General features: G+C 58.4%; 2 protein-coding genes across 7 annotated transcripts in view; one reads left to right on the top strand and one right to left on the bottom strand.

The window, feature by feature from the left end:
- Positions 1–4557: 4557 nt before the first annotated feature.
- Positions 4558–7369, top strand: Drd4 (dopamine receptor D4). Its single transcript, XM_047519007.1, has 4 exons — positions 4558–4842; positions 6232–6344; positions 6429–6973; positions 7132–7369. The coding sequence occupies exons 1-4, from the start codon at positions 4561–4563 to the stop codon at positions 7362–7364; spliced, it is 1173 nt and encodes a 390-aa protein (XP_047374963.1). The 5' UTR covers positions 4558–4560; the 3' UTR covers positions 7365–7369.
- Positions 7370–10722: 3353 nt separating this feature from the next.
- The window catches only part of Deaf1 (DEAF1 transcription factor), a 30191-nt gene continuing 24958 nt past the window's right edge, over positions 10723–15955 (bottom strand). For 2 of the 6 annotated variants that reach the window (XM_047518159.1, XM_047518164.1), the window contains 2 exons: positions 15675–15764; positions 10723–11147 (listed from right to left, as the gene is read on the bottom strand). In XM_047518159.1, the coding sequence (XP_047374115.1) occupies positions 11043–11147; positions 15675–15764 (195 nt within the window). In that variant the 3' untranslated portion in view covers positions 10723–11042. The remainder of the gene's footprint in view (positions 11148–15674; positions 15765–15955) is intronic. The other 4 variants (XM_047518163.1, XM_047518165.1, XM_047518160.1 and 1 more) reach the window with 3 other exon arrangements.

Consider the following 15955-nt stretch of genomic DNA (forward strand, 5'->3'; position numbering starts at 1 on the left):
TGTCAATAAGACATACACACACACACACACAAACACACACATACATACACATATACACACATACACATTACAGATACACACACATACAGATAGACATACACACATACAGATACACATACACACATACACATTACAGATACACACACATACAGATACACATACACAAACATACACATACATACACATATACATACATACACACATACACATATACATATACACACATACACACACAGATACACATGCATACAGATACACATACACACATACACATTACAGATACACACACATACAGATAAACATACACACAAACATACACATACATACACACATATACATATACATGTACACACACAGATACACATACAGATACACATACACATACACATACATACACATATACATACACACACACAGATATACACACATACAGATACACATACACACAGATACACATACACACATACACATAGACACACATACACACACACACATATACATATACAGATACACATATCCATACACACATAAAGATACATGTACACACATGCACACATACATACACACATATACACAGACACAACATGCATACACATACAGATACACACATTTGTTTTTTTACCACTGAGCTACTCCCCCAGTCCTTTTATTTTGGGACAGGGTCTCACTAAGCTGCTTAGGGCCTCTGTAAATTGCTGAGGCTGACCTTGAACCTGTGACACTCCTGCTTCAGCCTCTAAGTCCCTGGGATTACAGGCGTGTGCCCAGTACCCTGCAGGCAACAAGTCATTTTGACAAACTTGTCTCCAGTCCACAGATACTAGGTTCACGCAGGCAGGACCTCCTTAATTTCTCTCAGCAATAGTTTTCAGTGTATAGGTGTTTCACTTTCTTGGTTAAATTTATTTATTCCTAGGTATTTTATCTTTTTTTTTTTTTTTTTTTTTTTTCAGTACTGGGAATGGAAACCAGGGCCGCTCTGCCACCAAGCCACGTCCCCAGTCCTTTTTTAAATTTTATTTTGAGACAGTGCCTTCTGAGTCACTGGGAATCACAACTGCCAGTTATCCTTCCTGGAAATTTTATTTTTTTATGGTATTACAAATGTGATAATTTCTTCATTTAATTCTCAGATTGTTTGCTAGTGTATAGAAATAGAACCGATTTTGGCCTGGGATGTAGCTCAGTGGTAGAGCGCTTGCCTAAGCATGTGGGAGGCCCTGGGTTCCATCCCCCAGCACTGCAAAAAAAGAAATAAAAGAAATACAATTAATTTCATGTTTACCTTGTATCCTGCAACTTCGTTGAATTTATTACCTCTAACTTTTTGTAGGATTTTCTATGCATGAGATCATGTCTGCAAATTGAAATAGGTTTGGTCTTTCCTCTTCACTGTTGGGTGTCAATCATTTATTCTTCCTGTCTACGTGCTGTGGCTAGAACTTCCAGGCTGTTCTAGCGGAAGCCACAAGCCTTAAGTCCCATTCCTGGTCTTCCAGGAAGTACTGCGGCTCACGCTACAGGGAGCACACCACGCACTGTTCTCAGGCAACCGGTCTCCTTCTACCCCTAGATTACAGATCATTTTGTTTCCTGGTTGCTCTGTATTAAACCCAGGGCCTCACTCATGCTCGGCGAGCACTTTACAGATGAACTAGACCACCACAACTCTACTGGGTCTTTTTTTTTTTTTTTTTAAACCATGAAAGGACATTGGATTATGTCAAATGCTTTATCTGCCCACGCGAGATGATCACCTGGGTTTTCTTCCTTCTGTTAATGTGCTGTACTGCAGTGACTGCCTTTCATCCGCTGAACCACTCTTACCCTCCTGGGTGAGCTTCCCTGGATCAGGACATGTGATACTTCAATCCATGCTGCTGGGTTCTGGTCAGCTTGTATTTCACTGAGATTTTTGCATCTCAATTCCCAGGGGAGATTGTTCTGGAGTTTTCCTTCTCACAACATCATTACTGTTGAATTTTGAGAGCTCTTTATGTATTTTGTAAAGACCTCATATTGCTACTCCATTTTTGAATTTATACATGTATATACACACACATACACAAGACATTTGCTAATATTTTCTTCTACTATGTGGCTACAAGTTTTCAGTTTTTGTTCATTTGTTTTTGTGGAACTGGGGATGGAAGGTAGGGGAGCTCTACCAGCTGCATCACATCACCAGCCCTTACATATTTATTTATTTATGTGTTAATTAGATAGGGTCTTACTACATTGCCCAGGTTGGCCTTGAATTGGCCACCCTCCTGTCTCAGCCTCCTGAGTAGTCAGGATTACAGGTGTGACCCACTGCACGGGGCTGTTCCTAGTCTTGACAGTTCATCTGTGTTCCCATTTGTGGATCATGCTGGTGGTGACAGATCTAAACATTCTTTATCTAATCCCAGGTTGAAAGATTTTTTTTCCCCATCTTTTCTCCATAATTTTTAGTTTTCCATCCAAATCGAGTTACTTTTTCTTTGTTTTCTTTTGGTACTGGACCCAGGGATGTTCTACTACTCAGCCACCTTCCCAGCCCTTTTTATTTTTTATTTAGAGACAAGGTCTCACTAAGGTGCTTAGGAACTTGCTAAGTTGCAGTGGTTGGCCTTGAACTTGCAATGCTCTTGCCTCAGCCTCCCCAGGGAGGTGGGATTACAGTTGATTATTTTTTATATAAAAGATGAGGTCTGATTGTATAGGCACCTCATGACAATACACAGGCAAAAACTGATAGAACTGAAGGAGGAGGAGGAAGAGGAAGAAAGAAGAAAGGAGAAGGAGAGGACTATCATACCTGGGTACCTCACGAGTCCTCTCTCAGAAACTAACAGAACAGTCCAAAAGTTAGCAAGCACCTGGAAAGTCTGATTGGCACCCTCCAACCACATTCCTTCTCCCCCGGGGGGCTGGCCTCTTCGCTGCCTTTGGCTCCCAGTATTAGGAACTGAGCCCAGGAGCGCTCTATCCCTGAGCTTTACCAATACTTTTTATTACTCCCCAAGTTGGTGAGGCTGGCCTCCTGGGTTGCTGGGCAGGTGTGTGCTATCGTGCACCCCTAGAACCAAGGAACCCTACTCTGGATCTCAGTGCTGTGCTAGAAGAAACAACCAACCCCCCAGTCACCTGTATTGAGCTCTCTTGCTCAGGCCCTCAGAGGCAGTCAGGCGTGGGATGCGGCACAGCCTGCCGGCCTCACCCTGGCACACAGACTGCCCGTCCTGTAGCACAAGGTGTCTCTCCTCAGAGCACAGTCAGCTCACACCCTGACATCTCTGAGATCAGGACCCTCCCCTCCGGGCAATGGCTGGGTGCAGCTGGCTGGTGCTGCACTTCCTGGCCCTCCCAGGGAGCCAGCTGCTGGAAAAGGTGAAGGAGCGATGCAGTTGGCGACCCACCTGGAGTTCAGTCCTTCAGCGACAGGGTTCCAGAAAACATCACTCAGGCCAGGGGTCACCCCAACCTTACGTCCACAGAGAAAGTTCTCTCCTTAAGACGTTTTTCGTATACTTCCTTCCTATGCACTTTTATAATCTGCCAGGGACGGTTCTGGTCCTCCAACCTCACAACCTCCTCTGGCCACCTCTTAATGTATCTTTCATATGACCCTATAGTACAGTCTCTCCTGCTGGAAATGACTCCCACCGCCCACCGCCCAAGGGCTCCTGCAGTGTTGGCAGCATGGCCTAGGAGGGTGGTCTAGGAGGGTGGCCCCAGACTGTATAGGGAAGAAGGAAGAGCCCCAACAAGTGCGCTCCCGTGATTTCTTGTTAGTTCTTAGTAGCCCCTGAGGTCCCCGCGGTAGTCAGTGGTCACGGGGACTGAGGGTCAAGGGTTGCTGCTTGAGCAGGGAACGCGATGCGGGGGCCCTGAGTCTGCTGCGTTGCTGCGGACCTGCGGGAGTGTTGGAGGAGGGTGAGTGCCCGACTCGCTCGCCAGGCGGGGTCGCACCGCGGAGGCCAGACGGGGCTGGGAGCGGAGAGAGGGAGAAAGCCCTGGAGACTCGGGGGTTGGGAAGAACGGGACGCCCAAGACGACTTTCGGCGGAGCCAGAGCTCGGGTCTTCCAGCGTTGGGCCGAACTCGCCCGGGGAAGGACGTTCTCCCCAAGCCTGTGGGCAGAGCGGAAGGAGACGAGGACCGGCCTTGGGGCCAGGCGCTTCCAGGTGGTACCCGGGGAGGGATGCCCTCTGGGGGCAAAGGCCTGCCCCGGGCCGCGCTGGATGGCGCGGTCTTCGGTGCCCACGTACCGAGGGCGGTCGACCCGCCCTCCCAGTCGGGTTCTTGCGTGTAGACTCTCGCGCACCGCCCGAAGCCGTCTGGGGCTGCCTGTGCCAATCACTTCGCTCAGTTCTCTGCGATCGGCTGCTGCTTTCGCCTGGCTGCGGGTCTCCCCGAGTGCCAAAACCCCAGGATCCGAAGACAATGCACGCGGTGGGACGCCTCCGGGGGGCCCCTGAGCCGGGGCGGGGCGGGGCGGGGCGTGCCGAGGGCGGGGCTGCGGAAAAGGCTCCTGACTTCGCTCCGCGCCCGCCCGGGCGCACCTGGCCGGCGCGCCATGGGGAACCGCAGCGCCGCGGACGCGGGCGGGCTGTTGGCTGGGCGTGGGCCAGGCACTGGGACCCCGGGGTCAGGCGCGGCGCTGGGGGCGGCGGGGGCCGCAGCACTGGTGGGAGGCGTGCTGCTCATTGGCGTTGTGCTGGCGGGGAATTCCCTCGTGTGCGTGAGCGTGGCGTCGGAGCGCTCGCTGCAGACGCCCACCAACTACTTCATCGTGAGCCTGGCGGCCGCCGACCTCCTCCTCGCACTGCTGGTACTGCCGCTCTTCGTCTACTCCGAGGTGAGCTGCGCCCCTGCCTGCTTCGGGGTCCCGTCCCCGTCCCCCGAGCCCTGGCGGTTGCAGGGGCGCCTGACCCTCTCGCCCCTGGTCCTCAGCTGTCACGATTCTTTCTACCCGTTTTGCTGTCTGTTCCCTGCCCCTCCCTCGGTCCCTTTCCTTCTCTCCCCTTCTCTGCTTGCCTAGGCTTCTGCCACCCAGAGGCCACTGTCCTCAGAGACTCCAGAAACATGCGACTTGGCCAAACCCCGCCCCCTCCCCAGCCGTATTCCACTGCCCCATACTCGGAGGAGCCTACTGGACAGACCCGCAGATTGGGGACTCAGCCCCCAGGGCGCGCACACACACCACTGCATGCAGCCACCATCCACCCCGCGCATGCCAGTCCACACCAGCGCCCTCCGTGTGCCCAATGCCTGGGGTTATCCAGCTGCCAGGAGCAGTGAGCTGGACAGGACAGCGAATCCAAGGGCAGGCTGGTGGCAGGGGCAGAGCCCCTGCGAGAACCCCACACCCAGGAGCCTCTGCCCCAGGGCAGGTCTGGTCCCTGGGTGGGCCTGCTGTAGTGCCAGCCTCTCTGCGGTTGCCCCGGGAGAAAAGCCGCTTAGGGCCCTGCTGGGAGCTAGGTGTCCTGGACTGTGGGGGAGGGAAGACCTGGGTTACTAAGGTGGACAGGGCAGTCCTGTCGTCTGGGGCAGAGGCAAGTATCGCAAGGACACACGACCTCAGCTCTTCCTAGTCGCGGACGTCATGGTGACGGCTCTTAAGCTCCTAATGTCCCAAATCAGCGCGAAGGGATTTAGAGGGGGTGGCATCCTATTCTCGTGCCCTTGCGGAGGGATACCTCCATGCATGATCCTGTGCTGGGCACTGTGCCACGAGGTCTTTCTGTTTTCTAAACTCTTTTATCCGCGGGACAGCAGTGTTGTGGATACTGTCACCACCCCTTGTCTCACAGACGAATGAACAGAGACTTAACCTGTCCAGAGTCCCACACAGCAACACTCGCTATTCAGGCAGGCCTACTCAGCAGGGCTCCAGGGGTAAGGGGTGGCTTTGTGTTTGGGGCCATCCAGTCAGGCCGACCCACCTGGGCTCCTCTGGAGCGATGACATTAGAGTCCCCCCACTATTCCCCAGGCTTCTCATGTCCTAAGGAAGGAAGAAGAGAAGCTGAGGTGGGAGGCTGACTCTGTCCCTGCCTCTGAACTCTGGTCAGTCAGTTAGAGGACTGCCCAGGCCAGTGAGTGTCCCCAGGTGCCTCAGGCTCACATCGGGTTTCCTTTCCCCTGATACTCAGCCCCTGTTCCCCCCAAAAGTGAGGGTAAGAAAGTCTGTGGCTGGCAAATAACAGGTTTTTTCTCCTTGCTGTGCCCTTGGCACCGTTGCCCAGGTGCATGGTGGGACGTGGTTGCTGAGCCCCCGACTGTGCGATGCGCTCATGGCCATGGACGTCATGCTGTGCACCGCCTCCATCTTCAACCTGTGCGCCATCAGCGTGGACAGGTGGGCGCCCCCCTGCCCCCGCGCCCCACACCCCTCGCGCCAGCCGCTCCGTGGCCCTCACCGCCTTGCCGTGGTGCCCCGCAGGTTCGTGGCGGTGACTGTGCCGCTGCGCTACCACGGCCAGGGCCGGCGCCAGCTGCTGCTCATCGGTGCCACGTGGCTGCTCTCTGCGGCCGTGGCGGCGCCGGTGCTGTGCGGCCTCAACGACGTGCGCGGGCGCGACCCAGCCGTGTGCCGCCTGGAGGACGGCGACTACGTGGTCTACTCGAGCGTGTGCTCCTTCTTCTTGCCCTGCCCGCTCATGCTGCTGCTCTACTGGGCCACATTCCGCGGCCTGCGGCGCTGGGGGGCGACCCGGCGAGCCAAGCTGCACGCCCGCGCGCCCCGCCGGCCCAGCGGCCCCGGCCCGCCCCCCGAACCCAGCCTCCCCCCGGGACCCTGCGGGCCCGACTGTCCCGTGCCCGGGCCGGTCCTCCACCGGGTCTCCTGCGGACCCGGCTGCCTGCCCCTCGGCGCCATTCCTGAAGCGGAGCTCCCGCCCCAGCCCCCGACGCAGGCCCTCAGGAAAAGGCACGCCAAGATCCCAGGACGCGAGCGCAAGGCCATGAGGGTCCTGCCGGTGGTGGTCGGTGGGTTCCTGCCCGGGGGCGGGGCGGAGGGCGAGGGCTGGGTGCGGAGGGGCGGGGCGGGGGTCCCGGGAGCAGGAGTGGAGGGTGCGAGGGGCGCTGCGCGCCGGGGTGGGCGTGGGGTACGGTGGGGCTGGCTGGCTCACAGCGCTCGCCCCCAGGGGCCTTCCTGGTGTGCTGGACACCCTTCTTCGTGGTGCACATAACGCGGGCACTGTGTCCGACCTGCTTCGTGCCCCCGCGCCTGGTCAGCGCCGTCACCTGGCTGGGCTACGTCAACAGCGCCCTCAACCCGGTCATCTACACGGTCTTCAACGCCGAGTTCCGCACGGTCTTCCGGAAGGCGCTGCGCCTCCCCTGTCCGGCCGGGGGGCCCTGCTGTACTTCTGATTAAACAAATCCCTTCCTCACCCGCTGTGCAGGACCCTTTCCTCCTACTGCGAGGAGGCAGGGCGAGGGGCGGGGCGCTGCGCTGCGGCAGTCCCCTCAGCTCTGTCAAGGGCTAGTGTCCAGGAGCTCATAGCTGTTTCCCCCATTAACAGGAGAGTGGGCAAGTGTCCTGGAGGGTCTAGACCTCTGCTTGCCCTGAGAGTGGGGGCACAGGTGTCTCCTGGGGATGCGCAGTACCCAGTGGAAGGCACCCATCAAAGGCCCAGGCCTGGCCAGGGGCCAGGGACCAGGCCAGCTCCTGCTTCTGAGGACCAGGTGGGTGAACTCTGGGATATGCTGTCCCAGCAAAATCCAGTGGGACTAGCAAGAGGCACTATTTTCAAGCTTCCTGGAGGCCAAAATATCAGCTGTCAACCCCTGGCCAGAAGATGCCCAAAACCTGGTAGGGAAGGGACTGTGGAGCTGGCCGGGGTCCACCCGGGGCCTCCCTGAGGGACTCGCATGCCAAGGCCACTGTGTGCTCAGCTAACCTGTGCTTCTATCTGGACTCTGCCCAGTGGGGAGAACAATGGGGCCAGGGTTGGGCAGAGGACGCCAAGCGGCCTGTGCTGAGGCAGCCTGGTCCCGGTCACTGTTCATGTTCCATCTTGGGAGAGTGCCTGTCAGCCCTGCTGGTGGGGGCTCTCCTGTGTCCAGGAGATATGTCCTCAAGACTGCCACAAGGTGCTGCATTCTGTTCTGAACAGTGAGGTCTGGGCTGTAGACCTAGGACTGCCTGACTGTCCAGACTGAAGGTCCAGTCTCAGCATGTGAGAACACTCCCTGAGAGTAGGGAGGCCCAGGCTACAACAAAGCTGCAGGGCCAGATGCCCCATGGGGAGAGGCCATGGCTGTGGACACCACCAGGGTACCCTAGGACATTCCCCCAGGGCTCAGAGGACCATGGCTGTGGACACAACCACCTCAGAACCCTAGGACATTCCCCCAGGATTGAGAGACCATGGCTGTGGACACAACCACCTCAGAACCCGAGGACATTCCCCCAAGGCTCAGAGGACCATGGCTGTGGACACAACCACCTCAGCACCTGAGGACATTCCCCCAGGGTTGAGAGATCATGGCTGTGGACACAACCACCTCAGAACCCAAGGACATTTCCCCAGGGCCCAGAGGACCATGGCTGTGGACACAACCACCTCAGCACCCTAGGACATTCCCCTAGGGTTGAGAGACCATGGGTGTGGACACAACCACCTCAGCACCTGAGGACATTCCCCCAGGGTTGAGAGATCATGGCTGTGGACACAACCACCTCAGAACCCAAGGACATTTCCCCAGGGCCCAGAGGACCATGGCTGTGGACACAACCACCTCAGCACCCTAGGACATTCCCCTAGGGTTGAGAGACCATGGCTGTGGACACAACCACCTCAGCACCCGAGGACATTCCCCCAGGATTGAGAAGACCATGGCTGTGGACACAACCACCTCAGAACCCTAGGACATTCCCCCAGGGTTGAGAGGACCATGGCTATGGATACAACCACCTCAGAACCCGAGGACATTTCCCCAGGGCCCAGAGGACCATGGCTGTGGACACAACCACCTCAGAACCCTAGGACATTCTCCCAGGGCCCAGAGGACCATGGCTGTGGACACAACCACCTCAGAACCCGAGGACATTCCCCCAGGGCCCAGAGGACCATGGCTGTGGACACAACCACCTCAGAACCCTAGGACATTCCCCCAGGGTTGAGAGGACCATGGCTGTGGACACAACCACCTCAGAACCCGAGGACATTCCCCCAAGGCTCAGAGGACCATGGCTGTGGACACAACCACCTCAGAACCCGAGGACATTCCCCCAGGGCCCAGAGGACCATGGCTGTGGACACAACCACCTCAGAACCCAACGACATTCCCCCAGGGTTGAGAGGACCATGGCTGTGGACACAACCACCTCAGAACCCGAGGACATTCCCCCAGGGCTCAGAGGACCATGGCTGTGGACACAACCACCTCAGAACCCAAGGACATTCCCCCAGGGCTCAGAGGACCATGGCTTGGACACCACCTCAGCATGCTGTCCAGTGCTGTTGCCCGTTCCTTGAGTGTTCCTGTCCTGGCTCATGGCCCTGGGAAGCCTCCCCTGACCTGCTGGTTCTAGCTTGTCCCTGACCCTGTCATCTTCTGCTGGCCTGAGTGTCCCCAGCCCGTGTAGTGCTGACAGGAACTGGAACCGGGTTCCCTTGGGCTCTGTCCCTTAGAACCTGAGAGTCCAAATGTGCCTGGCCCTTGCTGAGCCCTATTAAGAGCTCTTTAGACAGAGGGAAGGTCAGAATGACCCTGAGGTGGACAGAGGCCACTGGCAGCTCAGCACAGCTGGGGGACTTGGACCCCAGAGCCCATGCTGAGACACCCTGACCACGATCCTGGCAGGACTTGGAGACCCCAACAAATGTGAGGTCCTGATCTCCAATTTGAAGACAAAGAAGAGCGTGGCCTATGATTTCAGGAAACGGTGGTGTCCCCTGCTCAGGTGGCTAGGTCCTCACACCTGCATGGCCCCCACACAGCTCCACTGCTCCTGCTTGCTGCCCCTGGCCGGCAGTGGCCTGGATGTCCTCAGGGTCGGGCTCTTCCTGGGTGCCAGGCCCTCTGTGGGCCCTGTTTATCCTGGGTCTCCTGCCACCTTCGCCTGCACCTCCCCAGGGAGGGTCAGTCCTCCTGAACCACAGCCGTGCCGCAGAACCTCACGGTGCCTCTCTGTGACCTGGCTGGCAGGACAGGGTCTCACAATGCGCTCGTGGCCACTGGAGAGGGCCTGTGCAGAGCGGGAACGGGACCTGTCCCGGCCCAGGGCTGCGACCCTGGGGAGCCGAGGTGCAGCAGCAGTGCTTCAGCAGGAGTGTCAGCACAGCTTTGGGCCGAGAGGAGGGACAGCGTGGACACACGCGAAGGTGGCCAGGACTCTGCAGCCGGAAGGCCTGGGCCCAGGCAGACCGTCTGCCTCTGGGTCCCTGAGCAGCCTCTGTGCTGCTGGGCACAGCTTGGGCGCCAGGGAGCCATGGGGCCCCACTGCTACGTGGCCGCAATCCTCCTGGCTCCGTCTCTACCAAAGGACGGACAGAAGGGGATTTCCTGGGCTTCACAGGTGGGTTACGGAGGGCTGTTGGGCGAGAGTCAGCCACAGGCAGTGGGAAGATGCTCCGTCGCCTCAGGGGCCTCACTGGGGCCAGAGGTGGTCAGCAAGAGCAGTGCTGTGCCCACCCTCACCATGGTGGGTCAGGGAGCTGCAGCCCCCTGTGCAACCTGAACCACAGGCAGAGCTTGGGGCCTGGAGGCAGGTGCTGGAGTCCGTTTCGGGTGGGTGGGGACTTTATTTACAACTCTATCGACAGACAGAAGGCCGGATGCTCATGATCCAGGGGAAGAGCACCATGAGGGCAGGACCCGGTCCCGCCCCACAGTGCCACACAACTCCTCAGGGCTTCTGGGTGGTAGGAGCTCATCTGTAAGGGCAGGGTCCACTCGGAGTCCACTCGGAGTCCACCAATAACTTGTCCAGCAAGTTCCCTCTGTGACCCCAACAGCCTTGGGGGCTTCCTGTGAGGCCTCCCTGCAGGCGGGCAGCAGGCTCACATGGCCACCTGTGAGGCCTCCCTGCAGGCGGGCAGCGGGCTCACACGGCCACCTTCTCCATCACACTTTCGGCCACGTGAACCTCTTCTGCCTGCACAGCGACAGCAGCCGACTGGCCACACACGTGCTGATGGTCTTTCCAGTCCTGAAAGGAGGGACACCGTGTTAACAGGCCAACGGCTGCTGCCAGATCAAGCCTGTGGGGCCGTGGTGGCCCTGGCTTCATCCCAGAGGCTGCCTCCTGTGAGCTGGCCTGTGTCCAAAGCTGCCCACGCTCTTGGGGCCTCAAGGATCGGACAACATCACTATGGGCTCCTACAGCTCCACCAGCCTTGGCCTCTCGCCAACCTAGGGCTCGCGGCTGTGCCTGTGCTGTGTGCCCACAGTCGTCACCTGCTGCTGAGGGACCTGCATTATTTGTGGGACAAAACTTCATGAGGACGGATGGGCCCTGGCAATATTCCTGAACTGGAGAAAAGGCGGGAACTTTGGACCACGGGCAGACCGTCTCCTCGGGAAGGGGTTCCTGACTACACGGCTTCACACACAAAGCGTGATGGGGAGAATTCTGGAAATGAGTCGGAAAAGACTGAATGACTGAAATTAGGAATCCAAAATAATATGATCCAGGTAAAATCAGCATAGGAAGCATTGTAGGTTTTTTCATGATTTTTCTGATTATACTTAAAAATGAATTTTTCAAAAGAAAAAGAGGAAGAGGAGGAAGAGAAGGGAGAGGAGGAAGAGGAGACGCAAGAGAGGAGAAACGTGAGTGCAGACCATGAGCAGCTGCTGGTCAGTGCCCCAGCTCCCACGCCGCCCAGCCACAGTGGCCAGGCCGGTGAGGGGCGCCTCAACAGCACAGGCGGCAGAGGCCCAGCCAGGCGGCTTGCCCGCATGACCCATGGTACCAAGAGGCCTCTGTCTGAGACAAGAGGCATGGCCGCAGCGGGAGCTTGGACACCGGCCCCAGCAGTGAAGACCGTCCACCCTGACGCTTCGCCCGGGGACAAGCTCGGGAAGCCTGAGGGGGCAGGAGCCTGCAACTTGTCCTCAGCCACCACACGGGAGCTGGAAGCTGCAGCAGCAGGAAGTCCAGGAGTCCAAAGCATCTGCTCACAGGCCACAGAAGAAATCCCAGGTCTGTCTCGGGAGCCGCAGCGACACAGCCCAGGCCCACACACGCTAGGACGCACTGCCGCCCAGCCTCACCCGGGCCTGGGAGAACAGTGTGACCGAAAGAAAAGGGAAGCGCAGCTGTCCCCGAGCGCTCGGGACCCAGCACGCGCTGGCTGAGCGCATCCCTCCTAATGTGCACGTCCCCAAGAGGACCGTGAAGTCAGGAGGAGGCAGACGGCCACACGGAAGGACCAGCCTGGGGGAGCGCACGCAGAGCAGGGCGGGAGGGCAGGGAGGAGACCCTGGGCCTGAGGGCTGGCTCGCTGGCCAGGCAAGACGGGCAGACCTGGAGCCCCAACGCCCAGGGAAAAGAATCCCAGATCGCAACATCCGCAAAGACGGAGGGCCTCAGAGCCGACCCCACGCAGGGTCTGGCGGCCCGTGTGCAAGAACACCAGGCTCAGAGGAGGCACGGTGCTCACGGGCGCTCAGGAGGACCGGCGACAGGCAGGCGTGGCGAGGGGCGGGTCCCTGGCGGTGCCTCTTTGGAGCCAGAGCCGCCTTCCACCTCCACAGCCTTCCAGCAATAGGCTCAGCCTCACCTTGCCAGAGCAACGGACGCGGCTGACTGTGGACTGAATCTCTGATACCATAAGCCCCAAATAAACATTTCCTCCTCTACGTTCTTTTTTTTCGGCACTGGGGATTGAAACCAGGAGTGCTTAACCTTAGTGAGCCACATCCCTAGTTCTATTTTTTATATTTTATTTAGAGACAGGGTCTCTCTGAGTTGCTTAGGGCCTCACTAAGTGCTGAGCCTGGCTTTGAACTTGCAATTCAGCTGCCTCAGCCTCCCAGGCCTCTGGGATTAGAGGTATGTGCCCTGTGCCCAGCTTCTACATTGTTCTTATCAGATCTTTTAGTCAGTAATGAAAAACCTAGCTGAAACACCACAGAAAAATTCAAAATTCCAGGTGGGCACAGTGGCACACAGAATCCCCACAACTCAGGAGGCTGAAGCAGGAGGATCACAAGTTCAAGTTTAGCCTCGGCAACTTAGGGAGACCCTAAACAACTTAATGAGACCCTGTCTCAAAATTGAAAAAAAAAAAAGCCTAGGGGATCAGGAGGTAGCTCAGAGGTAAAGTGCCCTGGGCTTAATTTGCAGTAGGAATAAAAACAATCAAAAGATCCTAAGGGACACCTGGACACCTTCACACCAACAATCAGACAGCCACGGAGTGGGCAAATTCCCAGGAAACTACAGACTGCCAACACGGCTCAAGAAGACACAGCAGCCGAGGGGAGAGGCGCACCAGCAAGAACGTGCCAGCAGACGGCCTCCAGGGCTCCCCAGCCTCCTGAGGCAGAGCAGGAGGCCCAGCAGGCCCGGCCACCAGCGGAGGCACCGGACACAGCAGAGCCCACCTAGTTTCTGGATGGCGCAGATCCCCACAACGTCCCAGTGCGATATGTCAAGCAAGCTTGAGGTGACACGCTGCAGCCAGTGTGGTGACCCCAGCAACAGTCAGCCGGCCTCCAGTCCCCTCCCGGAAGAGCTCGATGCCATGACCCCTCACACCTGGGGACTCAGGAAATGTCCTCGTCTGACAGACACTCACCAAAACCCTGAGGCCCGAATGTGGGGACGAGGCGAGGACCTCTCCCCTCCTCTCCTCTTTGTGTTGGAGGGTCTATCAGTGCAGTAAAAATGGAGGGAAAGGAAAGGAGAAAGGTGTCCCGGTCAGAGGGGGAAGTCGGCCCCTTCGCTCAGAGACCAGGCAGTCCTACAGAGGGACCCTGGCGAAGCCACCAGACACGAAAAGGGCCTGCGGGAACCCATAAGCGAAGTCCCAGGGGCGCAGTACGGTGACAATATGCAGTCGCCTGAGTCTGCTCACGCTGGCAGCGAGCAATCCGCAGAGGAGAGCCACTCAGAACAGCATCAAAAGCAGGCTACTTTGGCCAGGTGCAGTGGCCATGCCTGTCATCCGGGCAGCTCAGAAGGCTGAGGCAGGAGGATGGCAAGTTCAAGGTCAGCCCCAGCAACTTAGCAAGGCCCTGTCTCTAAATAAAAACAAAAGGGCTGGGCGGATGTGGTTCAGGGGGTAAGTGTCCCCTTCACTCCCCGGTGACACGGCCTAAGCAGACCACTCTGAGCAAAGTCAAGAGGAGACGGGGAGACGTCCACCTGGGAACTAAGGAACGTTCCTGGCGGATACCGCAGTGAGTGACGCCACTCCTTCAGACCGCCAGAGTCGCCACCCTCAGATGGCAGCTCTGCCCAGCAGGCTGCAGAGGACAGCGGTAGCCATGGCAGCTCTGAGCAAGCAGAGTCAGAGGACCCGACTCCACCGCCGACTTACTTCAGAGGGACAGTGCTGGAGAGTCTGGCCATCAGTGGAGCAGGGCCGGGGGTCACACAGACTCTGCCGTGTGCTAGCAGATTTCCAGCAGAGGCCTGTCCCCCAGTGCTGCCACGTGGACAGCTAGACACCAGCGTGCCCAGGAGCTCCCCCACCTCATGCCATCCAGGGAGGTCACTCAGCATGGGCTGTGGTCTGCACAGCTGAAATCACACTTTAGAAAACACAGGAAAGTCTTCCTACCTTCAGTTAGGCAGGAGTCCCAGAGGCCCAGACGCCACCCAGAGAGAGGCCCGGACACACCATCTGGAGGCCTGGACACACCACCCAGAGAGGCCCGAACACACCACCCAGAGAGGCCCAGACACACCACCCGGAGGCCTGGCCTGGGTGAATACTATGGTGTGTAGATCACACGCGGCTCCCGGGGGTCTGGGCTGAGAAGCAGGCGTGAGGAGAGCCCTGGGGCAGTGAGGCCCGAGGTGCGGCTGAGAAGGAAGAGCAGAGCGGCAGGGCTTGGCCTTCAGGTCCCGTCTGGCGGTCACTCAGACCCTTTCTACCAACTCCAGGAAACCTCGTCTTTGTCTCTGTGTTGGGGGAGGATGGACCTCGGGTGCTCCCTGCGTCTGCGGCCTTCTGTCAACAAGCACACCTGTCCCGTGACCTCAGGGCACCTGTGTGACCCGGCTGACCTTGTCCCTCAGGGCGGTGTGCCTGGCACTGGAGAGGTGCAGGCGGGGAGCACCGGCGCCTGCCGTGAGGTGCGTTTAGCTCTCCTCTGAGGGAGGCTCAGGTTGCCACGCCGAGTACAGCACAGCGACTCGGACACCGTCCCTCAGGGCAAGAGGTGGTTAAGGACGCTTGGGGACATGGACCTGCTTGGGGAGCAGGCCGTGCCTGCCCAGGCCACCCGAGGGATGGCAGCCAGGCACCTTCTCACCCGGAAGGCCCACCCGGGCCGCTCCAGCCTGGCACCATGGCCTGCCCCACGGTGCACTGCGGTCAGGAGGGGAGGGCTTCCGGGAGGCCCCAGCCGTGGGTCCTGGCGAAGGGATCCAGGTGGAGGCTGCAGGCAGCAGAGGGCTCTGGGCCGCCATGGAGTGACCGTGACCCGAGGCGCAGGCCCACTGGGAGGGGCGCCAGGAGTCCACAGCTGCACGCTGGGGGGCTGGCCTCGGGGACGCTACCTTGCGCTGGCAGAAGGTGGAGCAGTAGTTGACCTTGTGGCAGCCGGTGCACTCGCTCAGGGCCTCCCGGCCGCAGTTGACGCAGGACTGCTGCAAGGACAAGAGGCGTCAGTGCACAGAAGCCGCGCCACCGCCCTCCGCAGCGCCCTCGGGGCACACCCGTCGCCCAGCAGCAGCGCCGTCCCACCCGGCACTGCCCAGGAAGCCCACCGCCACGCTCAGGGACTCCCACCCCAGGCAGCGGTGACAGAAAGCCAGCTTCGGAACGACGGCGTCCTCAA

This window comes from Sciurus carolinensis, chromosome 11 (assembly GCF_902686445.1).
Source record: "Sciurus carolinensis chromosome 11, mSciCar1.2, whole genome shotgun sequence".
Classification (NCBI taxonomy): domain Eukaryota; kingdom Metazoa; phylum Chordata; class Mammalia; order Rodentia; family Sciuridae; genus Sciurus; species Sciurus carolinensis.